The sequence below is a fragment of the Gobio gobio genome (genome assembly GCF_949357685.1).
Source record: "Gobio gobio genome assembly, chromosome: 17".
Lineage (NCBI taxonomy): Eukaryota > Metazoa > Chordata > Actinopteri > Cypriniformes > Gobionidae > Gobio > Gobio gobio.
Window position 1 is genome coordinate 22,042,100 of NC_137110.1, and position 17,520 is coordinate 22,059,619.

The following is a 17,520-nucleotide window of genomic DNA, read 5'->3' on the forward strand; positions in this document are numbered from 1 at the left end:
TTCTCTGCTGGTGAAAATACAGACCTCACAAAGCACATCCACACTGCTTTCCCAGCGGCCCAACTAGCATTCCATACATATTTGCACATGGAACTCTTGGAACTAGAGTTCAATTCTCTCTTTCATTTGCACACTGTTTACATTATGTGACCATTTAAAAAAAATAAAGGGGAAAAAATATATGCTTTAATAACTAAATTTAAATGGTAATAAAATACAGTATGTGATTTGCACTCAGAAGCAGTACCTCAGACAAACTAAAAAAAATGGTAAAGAACTACAGTAAAAGTCAATAAATGCAAGCACAAAGTAAAATCAAGGACAATAAAGATTCTTATACAGTGAATTGTATTCTACTGTAAGATTTCCAATAAATGACTGTACTTCATTAAAGGGATAGTTCACCCAAAAAAAGAAATTCTGAAGAGAATTTAGAAGAATGTCAGTAACCAAACCATTGACTTCCATAATGTGATTTGCTTTTTACGATTTCTTAGGAATACTGAAGTAAAGGTGTAAACTGTTTTCTGCTGATATTCTACATTCAGAGACCACTGCACATTCTATAGTGATTTTTCAAAGATTATAAATTAAAGACAAAAGAGAGAGCATTCTTTCCTGTCCCTATAGTTCCATGTTACATGCTATCTAGATTTAGCCAAGATGACTAATGAGGGAAATTATGCGGGTGACAAGGGGCAAATGCCGATGTGTATCTTTTATACTTGACTGACAATCAAGAATAGCTAAATTGTCAACACTGATAATGGGGGATCTAAATATAATCAAATCTATATCACACTTAAAGGGTTAGTTCACCCAAAAATGAAAATTAGCCCATGATTTACTCACTCTCAAGTCATCCTAAGTGTATATGACATTCTTCTTTCAGACGAATAAAATCAGAGTTATATTTAAAAAGCTGGCTGATCCAAGCATTATAATGGCATTGAATTGTTGTCTTGTTTATGAAGGCCATAAAAGTGCATCTATCCATCATATAACTGCTCCACACGGCTCCGGGGGGTTAATAAAGGCCTTCTGAAGTGAAGTGCCGCAGTTGTGTAAGAAAAATATAAACTTTATAGACTAAAACAACTAACTTCCGGCGGATTGCCGTACACAATTCAACTTACTGCAAAAGAGCAGATAGAAGCATCGCAAGCTTTGCGGATAGGGCTTGGCAGCCCCCATCTTCTCTCAAATCGAAATCCTCTGCCATTTCTCAAAATTCGCGTTTTAGACTCTAATTCATGAACAGTGTTTTGCTTTGTTCTATCCTCTGCGCTTCTGCGTTCGTCAATACGCATGCGTCAAGGGTTACTCTTTCACCGTAAATCGATGAGTACGGCAATCCGCCGGAAGTTATTTTGGTCTATAAAGTTTTAAATATGGATATTTTTCTTTCACAAACGAGCCACTTCGCTTCAGAAGGCCTTTATTAACCCCCTGGAGACGTGTGGAGCAGTTATATGAAGGATAGATGCACTTTTATGGATTTAATTAACGAGACAACAATTCACTGCCAATATAATGCTTGAATTAGCCAGGACTTTTTTAATATAACACTGATTTTATTCGTCTGAAAGAAGAATGTCATATACACCTAGGATGACTGAGGGTGAGTAAATCATGGGCTAATTTTCATTTTCGGGTGAACTAACCCATTAAAGCAAACTGAGTCAATATCACATACTTTTTGTCATTAACACTGATTCAATTCTATTCTAATACATTTATTGTAAATAGTCTTTTATATTATTTATTCATTTATTTATTATTTTGTGACAAGGGAAGATTTTAGGATGCTTATTAAAATGTCATCACTCAGCTGGTTATAATTAGTGATCATTTTATAAACTAGCTTTTCACATTATATTATTTCTTATATTTTAACAGCAAATACATTTGAATCATTCTATACACACATTATAGAAATATATATCATGGATATACTATCATTGATAGTTCTACACATGTCTTCTTTAATCCTAAATTTGCATTATCATTGAGTTCTACTGTTAGTTAAAGCAAAACATAGGCTAACTGGCATGCACTGTCCAGTATTGCACTTGGGACTTGTTTAATACCATCAAACATTAAATGTAGGGACAACATAGTATTTCCTGATGCTGTTTCATACAAATCCAACCAAATAGTAATAAGACCAGGGAGTTCATACAAACACCACAATACAAGATTGGCATAGTCATTTTCCTGGATTTCCCCCCCAGGTGAATAGTCATTGATAGACAACTCAGAAACTTAACTTATTATTTGCGCATAATTTGACAGTAAATGGGCATGACAAGCACAAAGAAACAACCAGCCATGTTACACTGTGTCAGCTCTGGACTGTGGAATGAAAACACTTCCATTCCTAACTGTGCAACTTCCCTCGCTTCTTAATCATCACTTCAATCTGAGCCCCCGCCCTCTACAACCAAACAATCATCAAACTTCAGCCAATAAAGCATGCAGCACCTCTCACGGTCACTTTTACCTGTCTCTGGGGTCGATCCATGAAGTTTGTCGAGTGTTGTGGTCAATGTAAAAGATTCTGCCATCAAAATCCCTGGCTTCCTCCCAGCCCGGGGGCAGCGGCAGCTCCGAGCTCTCTCTCCGCTTACAGCTGCTCACCCACGGCATAGCGCTGCTGGGACGGTAGGGGGGTCTGACCCCCTGCCTTTACTCCAACAACAAATATATCACAACTTTCTACTGCATTACAAATGTTTAACTCCCATCAACTCTCGGAAACTGAAAACTTCACGACGGAGAAACAACCGTGGGTCAAATCGACTCAGGCAGTCCTGCATCCACCTTTTCCAAAAAGTTTTGCGGCGCTCTCATGACTCTGTGTGTCGGTCCTCCATGTTTGACTCTATCTACCATCTTTCATTCCACAGTGTCCATATTCGGGCAAGCACATTTGCATAAGCACCGCCTCCAAATGCATACGTATATGAAAGTGAGCCAATAGTGGCGCTCGTATGATTTTGGGATCGTTGTTTATGAAAGTGAATGCAGATTTTTTTTATGCCGACCCATGTGATGGGTGTGAAATGTCCGATTTGTTATTTTTAAGATTTCTTTATTAAATATACCTATAATTTATCAAAGCAATGTTTATCTCGTTGGATTTATTTGACCAATTTTATTTTAATTTTATTTAGATTAAATTCGAGGATAAGACTCGTAATTTGTCTAGTAGGCCTAGTCTATAGGCCTAGACAAAAAATATGTTTTAAAAAGTAGCCTGTTCATAATTTCAAACGTAGGCCTATTTAATTTCGTGGTAAACTGTTGCAATCTATGTTTGAACATTTTCCAGTAATGAGCATATATCGTTTACACCTTATCACATAAACTCAAACACTTCATATGCGCTTGAATTAGTTCCCAATTTTAGTATAACAGCGCCATCTAGAGATGACAGTTTCTTTTCTTCTAGAGTTTCTTTAGTTATTTTTTCTACATGAAGCAACAGTTGTAGGTGTGTTGTGTAGTAGCCTATATTTTACACCTTTTTTACTCCAGTGAGTATCTATCTATAATAATTTATAATCAACATATTTATGTCTTTGTAGAAAGCCCTTCTTCTGGTTCAAAAAGTGAAAAGCCTTTTTATATGTTATGTCTTCTGTTTAGTTGGTTATTGTTTGTCACATGAACACATAACCTTTCCCTATTTCATTTTTTTAATCTATATTCAGTCACAGGACAAACTGTAGGCTACTGGCTTAATTTACACATTTTTAAACCTCTGCATATTTTTAATATAAATAATTACATTTGATTATCGTAATCCCAAATTTGTATCTTTTCAATCATCAAACCTCTTGCTATGCTAGGATCATCGATCAAACCTCTGTGTATTTATTAGAAACGCCTTGCTCCCTCCTTATCACACTATTTCCTGTAAGATAAAATAAATCTAACTTTTGTTTTCCTACTCCTCCTCATCCGAGAGAGAGAGAGAGAGAGAGAGAGAGAGAGAGAGAGAGAGAGAGAGAGAGAGAAGACACGAGGCCATTGAAATACATTTATTTCCAGAAGTGGCTTTAGAGCTCCATTTCTCTAATAATTATAATATAGCCAATAATAACCTCAACATCCCTTAACTTCTACAAGCATTTAAAGGAATCATTCACATAAAAACAGCAATTTTGTCATAATCAATGCACCCTCATATTGTTCCAAACATGTATGACACAAAAGAAGTTTAGAAGAATGTTGATGCTACTATACTCTTTTTCATAAGTGAATTGTGACCATGGATTGTCATGTTTGATCCTAAATCATATGGGTTTGGAATGACATGAATGTGAGTAAATGATGAAAGAATTTGGTTACACTTTAGTTTAAGATGTCATTGTTGCAGTGTAATTATATATTTAAGTACTGAGTAATATTAATTGACTACATGTACTATAGGGTTAGGGGTAGGATTAGGGTTTGGTTAAGGGTTAGTTGCCTGTAATTATGCATCATTTACTGCTATTATTGTGGTACATACACACTGAATGTTTTTTATTATTATTGTTTGTTCAAATTGCTTGATTAAAATGAGTTAAAGCAACACAATTTCTATACATTTTCTCCTAACTTAATATGATTGTGTTCAATCCACTTAAATATAAGTCAAATTGAAATTTACTTAATCCGTTTGTGTTGAGATTACATGAATTATTTTTGTTGCAGTAACTGAAACTGGGCGGGGCTTGTTAGGGGCTAAATCAAGAGAGAGTTAATGTTGTTATTTTAAATTTAAAAGTGTAATTTTATGTATTTTTGAGCAAGATGATTGTGTTTAATATTAAATTATGTTGGAATTATTAGAACAATTTAAATTACATGGGTTACCATTGTTGAGAAGAGTGGAGCATTTGACCAATACGACAATGTCCTAACAACTTTGCTAAGCTTAGCATTTAAGATGCTAATGTGTGCTTTCACTAGCTAAAAGTTTGTCAATTAGCTAATGCCGTATTATAATTCAGTTGAGTAACATTAAAATATATGAAAGTCAATGAATGAATATATAAAATGTAATGCCTCAATGAAGTCAGGACAGGAAGCCATATAAAATCCACTTTGAGACTACTTAATTGGGTTACTAAAAATGTATTCATACCATGATGTTTGAGTTACATGAACAAATTGTGTTTGTTTAACTTAATTGATTCATGTGGGACCGATGTACAAAATTAAATCATGTAAATGCAACACACTTTTTTTTCAGTGCATGTAACGTAACAAGAACAGTTTTACCAAAAATTGAAATTTTTCATGCTGAACAATGAACGTATTTAACTAACTGTAATCAAAATCTTTTTCAGACAAAGTCTGAAATGTGTGTGTGTTAATTATGTGTTTGTTGAGAGCCAATTATGTGTTTGTGGAGAGCCACTGTTGCGTCACAGATTTGTTCTTCAGCCTCCCACTGCCATACGTGGCATTCTGAAAGTGCAATCTCAATACAATTTCACATTCTGCAGAAGCCAGATCAAATGAGACAGCCTCACACTTCAGGTTACACTCTTGTTTCCTTGAATATTTTATATGCAAAGTAAGAAAGTACTTTGATGTACATGAGTATCATGACAACGCTTTATTGCACAAAACTTAACTGCATTAAGAAGATGGTATTTTTTATTAGTAACCACAGATTCAGATGATGATCATTCTTATCAAAACATGAAGGCTATGTTAATAGCTTAATATTTAACACACAAACAAATGTTGCATGTGATATTGGAAGGCCTTTGAAACTCAAAACGATATTTTCTTACACCACTTTGCACCCAAAAAGGCCACAGAAGGCTATACTGAAAATCTAATGTTAACCGTGATTAAAATGTTTCATATTTTTGAGTAGCTCAGCTGGTGAAGCATGACACTACCAATGCTAAGGTAGTGGGTTCGATTCCCAGGGAACACACACATAATGGCTTGAATGTAATGGAAGTTGATTTGGATAAAAGTGTCTGCCAAATGCATAAATATACATTCATTTTGCAAAAGGAAAGATGCCCATAGTGCATCAAACAGGTCAATTTATGACACTGACTGATCTGTACTAATGGTCAGCCTGAATCACAGGATGCCCTCATTCTCCAATCATGGATAAATTGAATCAAAATTTTTACAAACTTATGGAACATAAAGTAACACTTTATTTTGATGGTTTCCTTAAGACATTCTGTTGACCATAAGTAATGTTGCACCTACATATCAACTAACTCTCAGTATAGTATTAGTAGACTGTCCGCTTAATGTCTACTAACACTTTATTGTGATGGTCCCCCATAAGTAACTTTGCAAGTACTTTCTACTAACCCTAACCCTACCCGTAACTGTCTACTAATACTCTAATGAGAGTTGGTATGTAGGTGCAGTGTTACTTATAGTCAAGAGAATATCTAAAGTAAAAAAATATTTTTTTTTCTTTCAGACCCAACTGTATACATTTTTTTTAATTTCTCCAATTAAAAAAGAAAATAATGTACGAGTTATAGTCGGCCTGCATCAAAGATCCCTTGTTAGGTACACATTGCATATTTGTGGGTCAAAGAATGGACTGCAAGGCACTTAGCGGAGCTTATCTCTCACCCATTCGTTTTCCCTTTTCCCCATGGCAACCCCAAGGGCTGTTGCCGATAGCAGGGAAATCAAATGAAAATATACAAACAAAAACTAATGAGGTAGTAAAATCAAAACAGTTTGTCCCTCAAAAATGACAACAATCAGGACTTTAATGGCATCCTGTCTACAGTTTAATGGCATCCCGTGTGGCCTTTGGTCTCCTCCTGCCAGATTGGGGTCTGAATAAAAAGATCTCTTCCTCTCTCTTGCTCTCTCTCTCTCTCTCTAAAAAGGATCCAAGAGGGCAGGGCCTAAAGTCTGAGTGCCGTCTCTCCTCATGTGTACACCTCCTCTACCTCTTGTGCTCAGATGAGTGCCTCTTCCTGAAGACTGACGGACTGTGAAGAACTATACAATATCAGGATCCAAGGTGCTACTTTTGTTCTTCTCATACTCTCCATTCCTCTCTCATTTCTCTCATCGAGCCAGCCAGCCAGCCCAAACCGAAGGCCGTCGGACCCCGAGAGGGACACGGTAATCAGAGGTAACCATGACAAACCCTTGCACTGTGGTTCTGGAAATTCTGGGGATGCTGATCGGGATGGGGGGCTGGTTTTGTTCCCTGGCGGCCACCATTATGCCTCAGTGGCTGTCACTTTCTACTGAACTATCGGCCTTGCAGAGCTACGAACAAGGGCTTTGGGAGTCCTGTGTGTTCAATGAGGTGGTTGGCACGGAGTGCCGCTCCTATGACACCATCCTAGGCCTTGAACCCACATGGATGCTGGCACGTGTTCTGATGTGCCTGTCGGATGCCACATGTCTTCTCGGACTTCTCCTAGCCATCCCTGCCATGAGTCAGATCAATTGCTGTAAGAGCGAGGGAGGACGACGGATCAAACGAGGTTTGAAGATCTCGGCTGCTGTGTTTTTATGCATCGCTGGATTGTTGGTGCTCACTCCCATTTCCTATGTTGCTCATGATGCTGTCTCGAAGTTCTTCGATAAGACAACACCTCACGTGTTACCACGTTCAGAGTTTGGGGACGCGCTGTTCATCGGCTGGGCTGGTGGACTTCTTGACATTGTGGCAGGCATTCTGTTATTTACCTCTTGCACTGACTCAGGATATAGTGAAGCACATCTGGTGTATCATCATCAAAGGCAGGAGATCAGAACTGTCGATAGTTCAAGGAAACGGACTGAGTATGTTTGAGATGATCTTCACTGTCCTGAAAAGACTGTTAATGTTGATGGGGCAGGAAAAAACTTTTTATACAGGATTTTTCTTAAATAGATTGTTTAATCAGTTTCCCCCCTCTGAAAAATGTTTATACTAAGTTCAATGTATACATCAATCAAACCAATGAAACAGGTAAAGCAATATTACGATGCATTTATCCTTCAGTATCTGAGTATACTGTTTAATTATGTCTTATGATTGAATAAAAAGCAATAATAATAAAAAAAATATCAATAATAGCTTTTTTCTTCCCATTTTGTGGAAATAGATTCACAAATGATTTTAAAAGTATGTCCTCAACCTATTTGTTTAGTTCCAATATTATGCATCTAGTACAGAAAAGCGTAACAAATCCAATAACACTTTGGTCTCCTTATTTCTGCATGAATTTGTACACTGTACATGTAGTACTTAATGTCACTTGCAAAGTGTTGTTTGAAGATCAAGTGAACAGCACCTGTAAGCCAGCTGGTGCTAATCCCGAATATTGTCTACTTTTGTAAGAAATACATAAGATGCTGACTAAACTCATAATCTACAATATTTTGTTATGCACTATGGGGCAATTGTAGCATTTACATCAAGTGAAAATGATTCGGTAATATTGTAAAATATTAAAGCAATAATTGTGTTACTTTGAAGTGTATTTTTATTGGAGATATAGTTTATTCATATGATTTGGTATTTATTTATTTATTTTAATATACTTGTGTTACAGATGCACCTTGCAGGCTATTTAATTCAACGATATACACTAAAGTTGCTGTTTGGATTTAAATAGGCAAATGCTTAAGGGTCAATGATCGGATCATTATTGCAGTGATTATTATGTTTATATGTTTAGAAACTGTTCTTTCCATTAAGAATGCAAGAGTCACAATGCACAAGTCCACAACGCAAGAGTCAAGCACTCTGTAAAGTCTCCTCCAGCACATCCCAAAGATCCCAAATTCATGTCATTTTATTGGTCTCGAGCATTAAATGGTTTCTAAGCAAGAGTACAAAAAGGATAAATGGAACCAAAATGAAATTTAGTGTTCCAGTGTGTTCAGTCAGGTGAGCTAATGGCAGTGAATGCCTGTTTGAGTGTAATTGTCTCTGATGGTCTCTCTATCAGAATGGAGACTAAGCTGTGTTTAATGAAGGCTCTAATGAGCAGCATGTCCTCTGAGGAATGCCACCTCCTCCTCTCCATCATTACTTTGATTTGACCAGGTTAGGAGGAGACAGGGAGCTCCTTTCCACAGGAATACGGCAACGGGTTCGGCTCCACCCTGGAGAGAGCGTAAACCAAATAATCACATCTTTAAATGGAAATGTCCCTGTCTAATGGTACTTCATACTACAAGGTGTCAGTGATTTGAGAAAACATTCATTAAGATGTGAAAACGTAGATAAATCCAAGCACATACACAGTGAAAATGTTTCATTAAAAATGTGACTTAGGCTATACATTGCTTTAGACATAGAAAAATGGTATATGGACGAAAAATTCTCAGACTTGATGGCGCCACATAGATTGTGCCCTGAACTTCCTGCGATGGATATTGATAGTGAAAATGAAAACGGGCGGTATGTTTACACTTAGATGTTTAGCTATTAACACTCATTTCCAGCTTCTGGTTGGGAAGGGACCTACCCTGGGATCTCAGAAAGGGGAAATGGTGCGTCTTCGACTCAGAAGAAACAATGTCGTAGGCTAATGCAGCTCACTGCAAACAATTGGGAGTGAAAGAAGCTGATAAACGAACACATTCAACTAAACTGTAAACATTTCATACTGTGGGATAAACACCATTCACAAGCACAGTATTTGTTTATGTATTTGTATATTATGCAATTTCATCTTTTTCTTTAGAGAACAATAAGCAAAACAAAAACAAATGTGCTTGCAGGAAATGCCATCCAAGCAATGTCCGATTCTTTCAGTGAAAAGTAACCAGTAAAAGTAACCACATCTATCTTGACCAAATGTATTAGTTGTATGTTGTATGTTTTTTGTGAAGTTGTCAACCCAGTTAACATCTTTTTTTTAGTTAAAACTATTCAATCAATCAATTAATCCATAAATCTTTCTAAACAGCTTGTAGAGTCATTCTAGGCTTGGAACTTTCTATAAAATTAATCCATAAATCTTTCTAAACAGCTTGTAGAGTCATTCTAGGCTTGGAACTTTCTATAAAATACTTCAAAAAAGTGCATAAAAATCACCCTATCAAACTGGAATAAGTACCAATTTCATACAAAGACCCTTGTGGTATTATAAACAGAAGACTATCACCTGCACCGGTCACTAAACATATTGATGTCAAAATATATAAACATCTTAACTTAAAGCACAAGCTCAGATAACCTGCTTTTTGTGCAAGCATTTACTGGATGTTTTTTTTTTTTTTTTTTTTTTTTTAACTGTGAAGCAGGTTTAGTATACAGACCTGTAATGAATGTCATCAAGTAAAATTATACCATTGAGTCCTTAATTATTGGTGTTACTCATCTGAGTTTATACCCTTTACTTAGTTGCTTAGCTATGCAAAAGGGCAGATCAGAAGAGGGTGAGATGACCGTGGTGTAGATGAGATGCAAGCTATAGCTCAAGGCCAGTGGAGAAAGAAATTACAAGATGAAAGTCTGAAAATGCCAATGGTTTCTCACAGGTGAAAAAAAACCCCACTCTGCACCAGCAGTGCTGATCGAGCAACACACCCAGCAGTGTGATCACATGCACACCCACAATCACATAACACCCTGCAGTACACACCCACAATACACCAACACTGCATACACCAAAATTTAGCACACCCATCGCAGAAATGTGTATATTTTAATTACTTACTAAAAGTTTTTTTTTTTTTTTTTAAATGTAGGCCTTTATGAGTGATTTGACTGCTGCTTGCATCCTTAGGATTCAGGTGAAAATGGTGTATAATGATATATAATGCTAATTATGTATAATGCTAATTTTGTGCATCATACAGAACCTGAGTGGTGGAAATGCCTCAGTCCAGCTGAGTTGAGTGTATTATACTCAATATGCATGATCATGAAGCAAAATATGTTCTACAATCTGGTTAAGAGGCCTGTAGAAAGGGTTAAGACAAACTAAATTACATTTCCTCTGAAGAGGCAAGGTAGGCAGTGTCTCCTCAAAATGTTTTATGAGAAAATAATCCATATTACAAAAAACAAACAAAAAAAACAATGACAAAATGTGACATTAAAAAAGTGTATAAATCACTTAAAGTAACACTGTCCAACAGTGACACCCGCAGGTGAAGTTACAGCGGGAGTCCGCATCTCTCTTCCCTCCCCTGAGCACATTGATTTTAAACAGCCCCCTAAAGCATGCGCTGGGTTAGGTGGGGGGTAATAGAGTGGTGCAGGTATGATATCACTTTGTAGGCCAACCGGCAGTTAGCATCGCGCTGGTTCCCTCGAGAAAACCCAATAGGCGTTTTGTCCATTAAGATAATCTTCACAGATGAACACAACTTTTGTGAATTTTGAAGCCTAAATGCAGTTGCCAGAAGTCAAAAGCTAATTGTAGGCTATCGTCACCATCACTAAGCTTCCGACAACTTTCTTTTTTTAAATCTATTCTATTATAAAATCTACAATTATAAGCATTATGAGGCTGTAAAAGCGGACTGAGTTTACCCGTTCGGCGAGATGATGTTTAATCACCTCGACAGCATCTGTAGTCCCATTTAGCCACTTGTTAGCAACCGCCTTTTTCAAGACACGTAACATGTCTAAATCACGAGTGGGGTAATATCTTTGTCGTAGAATAAAACGTGAAAGTGTATTGAGCTTGTGTTCACCACAGACCTAATTTCAGCCATTTAACCCTCTGGTGCTCTACGTTTAAGGGTTGCATAGGTTGTCTTCTGGACACCTAAAAATTAAACTTCCTCCACCCCAGTAAAACCAATGCAATTTATTTTTCTTCAATAATATTTTTTCTTTTCAATTTTGTATTTTGAGATGATTTGATGGTATTTTTTTTTATTTATGCAATAATTATGGTCTATTTTTTGCCATTGAAAATTATACAAAAATGTTTTTTAATTTTTTTTTTTGGTAACACTTTAGAGAATAATGGTCATTGGTTAACATTAGTTAATGTATTAACTAACATGAACTAACCATGAGTAATACATTTGTTACTGTATTTGTTCATCTTTGAAATTAACATTAACAAAGATAAATAAATGCTTTATAAGTGCAGTTCATTATTAGTTCATGTTAACGAATGTAGTTAACTAATGTTAACTAATGACCATTATTCTAAAGTGTTACCATTTTTTTTCCTTTTTTTAATTGCAGTATTTCAGGTTAAATAGAGACTAGGCCTTCAAAATAAATTTTTTTAAAGGCAGATTTGCGCCCTCTTTTGGAATTATTTAAGAAATCATGCAACCATGGGTGTAATCAGGTCTCTATGGACAGGCTTGAGAATTCCCTAGTTCTCTTTTGAACACATTTAATTATTTTTTTGATGGATTTGAATATATATTTAAAAAATCTCAAAGACTATTTATTATAAAGTTTTAGATTTGTTTTGTTGTGTTAGAAATATAGATTTTTTTTCTGTGAATTTGTGTTTTTGCAGATTTCCCTTTCATTTCCTATGGTGGTCATTTTTGACCGAAGAGCACAAGTGGGAGTATTTTTTTTTACGACCACTTAGCATGCTTGAATCATGCCCTCCATTTTTGTGTGTTTACATACCTAATGCTAGAAAGTCATCAAGTTTCATATCATTCTAATGAAGCTGTGATTTTTAAAAATTCAAAATGTGGTTCATAGGTTCAGTTTTTCATAGGTGTGTGTGTGTGTGTGTGTGTGTGTGTGTGTGTGTGTGTGTGTGTGTGTGTGTGTGTGTGTGTGTGTGTGTGTGTGTGTGTGTGTGTGTGTGTGTGTGTGTGTGTGTGTGTGTGTGTGTGTGTGGGCATGTGTTTGTGAAATATCAGGACACAAGTGTGTATAATGACATGGGTATAACATAGGTATTACAAAAAGAGGGTGAAATATGAGGACGTTCCCCATGTCCACTTTTCAAAATGCTTATAAATCTTACAGAATGAGGTTTTTTTCACAGAAAGTAAACTGCACAGTTTCCTGTGATGGGTAGATTTATAGGGGCAGTGTAGAGGGATAGAAAATACGGTTTGTACGGTATAAAGACCATTACGCCTATGGAATGTCTCCACATTTCACAAAAAAAACCCTGTGTGCGTGTGTGTGAGTGGATGTGTCAATATCACACTCTTGGTGTTTTAGAGTGTCACCCCTTTACTGCTGTGTACTTTTTTTCAGCATTGTGGCCGATTTGTAGATTGTACACACAAATATTCAGAGAATTTTTGTATTTTTGCCGATTTCCCATTCATTTCCTATGGTCGGTCATTTATGACCGAAGACAATGAACTTTTTTTTTTTTTTACAACCATTTTGCATGCTCGAATCATGACCCCACATTTTTTGTGTGTTTACAGACCTAATGCTAGAAAAGTCACCAAGTTTCATATCATTCCGATGAAACAGAAAATTTTCCGGTCAGAAATGAGGGCTAACCAGAGGGTTAACCAAACCCCCATTCAAAAAACACTGATTTCGAGAGGATGTGCTAAAATGCTAACTGGCTTCTGTGTTTACAGTCTATGGTTTTGGCCTACAAAGTGATGTCATACCTGCACCACTCTATTGAGAATGAATGGAGTAAAGTCGAATGAGAGGAGGCAATGCCTCCATCGCGCTATTGTATATGATTGGTTGGTTCGTGTAATAAAGCACCTCGTTTTCGTGCGTGTTTGCAAATTGGTCTGAATGAACAAAATGGGAAGACTAATTAAAAAATAAAGAACTCACACACTTAGATTAGATATCAACGTTTTATGTCACGTCAAAATCAAACGTGAAAGGGCCTGAAAGCATGATGACAGTGGGGGGTTTTAGTGAGCAATCAGCATGGTGAAACTAAAGGAAGCCACATCTTCGTGTCTGTGACCAGTGTTTAGTCGATCTTGATGACTGATGATCCAAAATAAGTTTACTATTAAAAAGAACAGCTCAACATCGGTTCACAAGTAAAATATATTGTTTAAATTGTTTCTGCGTTTAGTTATTGTTTTTAACATATATAACTGCTTTAAAAAACACTAACTTGATGAAATTTATACTTGGTTTAAATGAATGTTTAGTTAATGTAAAAATACAAAATAGAATTGTATTAGGTTTCTTTTTTCATGTAGTGTAAAGTAATGTTTATTTAATCTGGAAAATGTGACAACATTAAGGCTATATATCATAGGCTATATATAGGCTATATATATATATACACTCCAAGGACTTTGCATCCTCATTCCAGAACACCACTGCACGTTGCTTTAAAGACATAATATTTCAAAATCTAATCTTTATGTTTGGGTTTGAGCTAATCTCACATGTAATCAGTTCATATTTCCATAAACCAGTCAACTTTAATACAAGACATTAAATAACTAAAAGGACAATCTGCTTCAGGTCCTAATCCATTTTTCATGAAAAAAAAAAGTTATACAATTTGGAACAACTTGACAGCAAGTACATGATAAACTGTTCCTTTAAAATGATCATAAAAAAACAAAACAAATATATTATATATAAATATATATAGTTTAAATCTTCAAATAAAAAATGAATCAATCAGTCATGCTTTACAGGAAAGAACAAGTTATTTACACTAGGTTTAAAAAGGTAGTCTGGTGCGAGACTATACCTACCAAAAACAGCACTCCATATTCTTTTATCTATCATGATTATTATGCTGAACTCTGATATGAGAATGTTGTCATGTTTATTGGCCTTCACATTTGGCCTTACTTTCTTATCACAGTATGTGATAATATGTAAAATGTTAATGTCACACATGTCTCATATGCTGCACAATCAGAACCGGGTTGTTAGAAAAAAGACTATTGTTTTGATACCTTTCGTCCATCCTTTTGAGGCACAGGCCGTTTGTGTTGTCTGCCAGAATACTAACAAACTGTTGTAAGGAGGTTTTATACTGAGGTCCATGAAAGCTTGTTTAATTACACTAATATCATGCCCCACTCTTGGTCACATGAGAGCAGAAATGTGTTTGTGTTAGCTACCCTCTCTAAGACAATGAGTTCATCTCACTATGGGGTCTTGGCTCTTCTCTTTCAGGATGTTTCTTTCGCCTCTTCCTCAGAACAATGCACGTCAAATTGCCAAGGGCCCTGGGAGTCCATCCTGGAAGACAAATTTTCTTGTTTTTAAGCCACAATTCTTATGAAACTTAACACATATTCTTGTGTATTTTTTGAGTGTTTTAGATGGATAAATCATTAAAACTACTAAAGGGACCTTGACGGACTAGTGAACCAACACACAAAAAAAACAAAAGCAACTTTAATTGGCAAGAAATGATTTCCCTTTGTCGAGTTATCAGGGGGATTATGCGGTTTTATAACAGAAGAAAATCATGTACTATCCAGTGGGATTTGTCAAAATTAATGTTCAATTTTAACAAGATTAAATGTTGGCAAGTAACAAACTCAAAGCCCATGGGGGGTGCAGAAAAACACAGTAATAAGGGCAAGTATCAAGCTGAGAAATAACAGTAAAGTTCATTCCACTCATGGCAGGGGTTATTTCCTCTGAAATCACCTTGTCCCCACTCAAAGATCCACTATTAGTCAGCTGAATCATATCTAAAATCAAATTCAAGATATTTTGCTTAAACAGCTTGGCAGCCTGGTGATTTTATCTAAGCACTGTCTGAACAACAATGGAAAATAGTTTGAATGGCTCTACTTTTACCATAAGCATGTTATATTTATTAAGTTCATACACACACACTATGCAAAAGTTTATGGTCAATATTAAAAAATGGTGAACCTGGACCACAAAACCAGTCATAAGTCGCTCTGGTATATTTGTGGCAATAGCCAACAAAAATTGTATGGGTCAAAATTATCGATTTTTCTTTTATGTCAAAAATCATTAGGATATTAAGTAAAGATCATGGCCCATGAAGATTTTTTTCTAAATTTCCTACCATAAATATATCAAAAATGTATTATTAGTTGTAATATGCATTGCTATGGACGTAATTTGGACAACTTTAAAGGTGATTTTCTTAATATTTAGATTTTTTGCACCCTCAGATTCCAGATTTTCAAATAGTTCTATCTTGGCCAAATATCATCCCACACATCAATGGAAAACTTATGTATTCAGATGTATAAATCTCACTTAATATATTTTAGAGTCAAAACATTGACCCTTATGACTGGTTTTGTGGTCCAGGCTCACAAATAAATGCTCATCAAAGAATCCTGAAAAAAGTCTTGCAGTTTCCACAAAAAAATAATTGTTTTCAAATGTGATGATAATAATAATAAATGTTTATTGAGCATCAAATCACATTATAATGATTTCTGAAGGATCATGAGACACTGAAGAATGATGCTAAAAATTCTGCTTTGTCGTCACAGTAATACATTACATTTTAAAATATATATTCAAATAGAATTATTTTTTAAATAACATTTCACAATATTACTGTTTTTACCCAAATTTTGTGAGCATAAGAGATGTTAACAAATCTTCCTGACCCCAAAATTTAAAACTGTGGTAAATGTATACATACATACATACATACATTTAACATAAAGTATATAGATTACATTACAGACATTTATGTAACAAGAATATACAAAAAAAACTTTAAAAGTCCAGTGTCATTTGATACCAATAAGATGGGCTCAAAATCCAGTGTTGCCTTTATTCCTATTCACTCAATAATTTAATTATAATATTTGATATACAAATTTACCTCAAATAGTCAAAATTCCTGAGAAATTGTATGTAGAGCCTTTAATGTCCTCTATAGAGTGATGCAGTTTATTCTGATTCATATGCTGGGTTAATCTTCCCGTCATCCACACTCTCTTCAATTACACCAAGAAAGCCTCCCCCCCTTAGACTTTTGTCAAAATGTCCAGTTTCTCCACTCTTAGGCATCTTGGGTTTGGGATACCTGTAGCACAATAATAGGAGTCCACTTACAATGAGTAGGCAAACTGAGCCGATCCCAATCCCAATCCCTGGACCCACTTCCTGTTTTACTGGAGCAGAAGGCAAGTAGAAGTCCGGTGGGAAGTCTATAGTGAGATTCGCCAGCACAGAACTCATATTCCAAATGACAGGGACCAGAGTACATGCTGCAGTTATCCAGTACAAGGAACCCGCCATCACAAAGGCCAATCTGACATGCCGGCCATCAACCCCAAGAAACGCGCTTCTCACCGCATATCCTGCCACCAGGTTTGCGACCACCCCCACGCCAATAGCAGCCATGCAAAGTACCTGGGCGGCTGCAATCTCGGGAGGAGTGAATGAATCTGTAAGGCTGATGCTTTTGCAGATCTCAGCCGAGTCCAGAATGTGGCTGTTGAAACAGGCCCTCCACACGCCCACCCACGCCAATCCTCCAGTGATGACTGTCCGATTGTCCACGTACCATATCCTCCAGTCATTCACCCCAGAAATAGAGGCCATCATTATCCATCCTACAAACCCAAGCACCAGACCCCCAAACTGCAGATGGACTGACTGGGCCAGGTAAGCCATTGCTAAAACTGCTGAGACCCTACACCAGGCGGTTATGAATATTT

General features: G+C 36.2%; 3 protein-coding genes across 8 annotated transcripts in view; 1 reads left to right on the forward strand and 2 right to left on the reverse strand.

Moving 5' to 3' along the window:
* wwc3 (WWC family member 3) overlaps positions 1–2,936 on the reverse strand; it is a 75,615-nt gene extending 72,679 nt beyond the window's left edge. For all 6 annotated transcript variants that reach the window (XM_079841434.1, XM_079841433.1, XM_079841431.1 and 3 more), the window contains exon 1: positions 2,504–2,936. In XM_079841434.1, the coding sequence (XP_079697560.1) occupies positions 2,504–2,649 (146 nt within the window). In that variant the 5' untranslated portion in view covers positions 2,650–2,936. The remainder of the gene's footprint in view (positions 1–2,503) is intronic.
* Positions 2,937–7,138: 4,202 nt separating this feature from the next.
* cldn33b (claudin 33b) lies at positions 7,139–8,460 on the forward strand (the record flags this gene model as incomplete). Its single annotated transcript, XM_079841614.1, has 1 exon — positions 7,139–8,460. The coding sequence occupies one exon, from the start codon at positions 7,139–7,141 to the stop codon at positions 7,802–7,804; it is 666 nt and encodes a 221-aa protein (XP_079697740.1). The 3' UTR covers positions 7,805–8,460.
* Positions 8,461–16,747: 8,287 nt separating this feature from the next.
* cldn34a (claudin 34a) lies at positions 16,748–17,479 on the reverse strand (the record flags this gene model as incomplete). The annotated part of the gene is made up of 1 exon (XM_079841346.1): positions 16,748–17,479. Exon 1 carries the CDS (start codon positions 17,474–17,476, stop codon positions 16,748–16,750), a length of 729 nt encoding a protein of 242 aa, XP_079697472.1. The 5' UTR covers positions 17,477–17,479.
* Between the last annotated feature and the right edge of the window lie 41 nt (positions 17,480–17,520).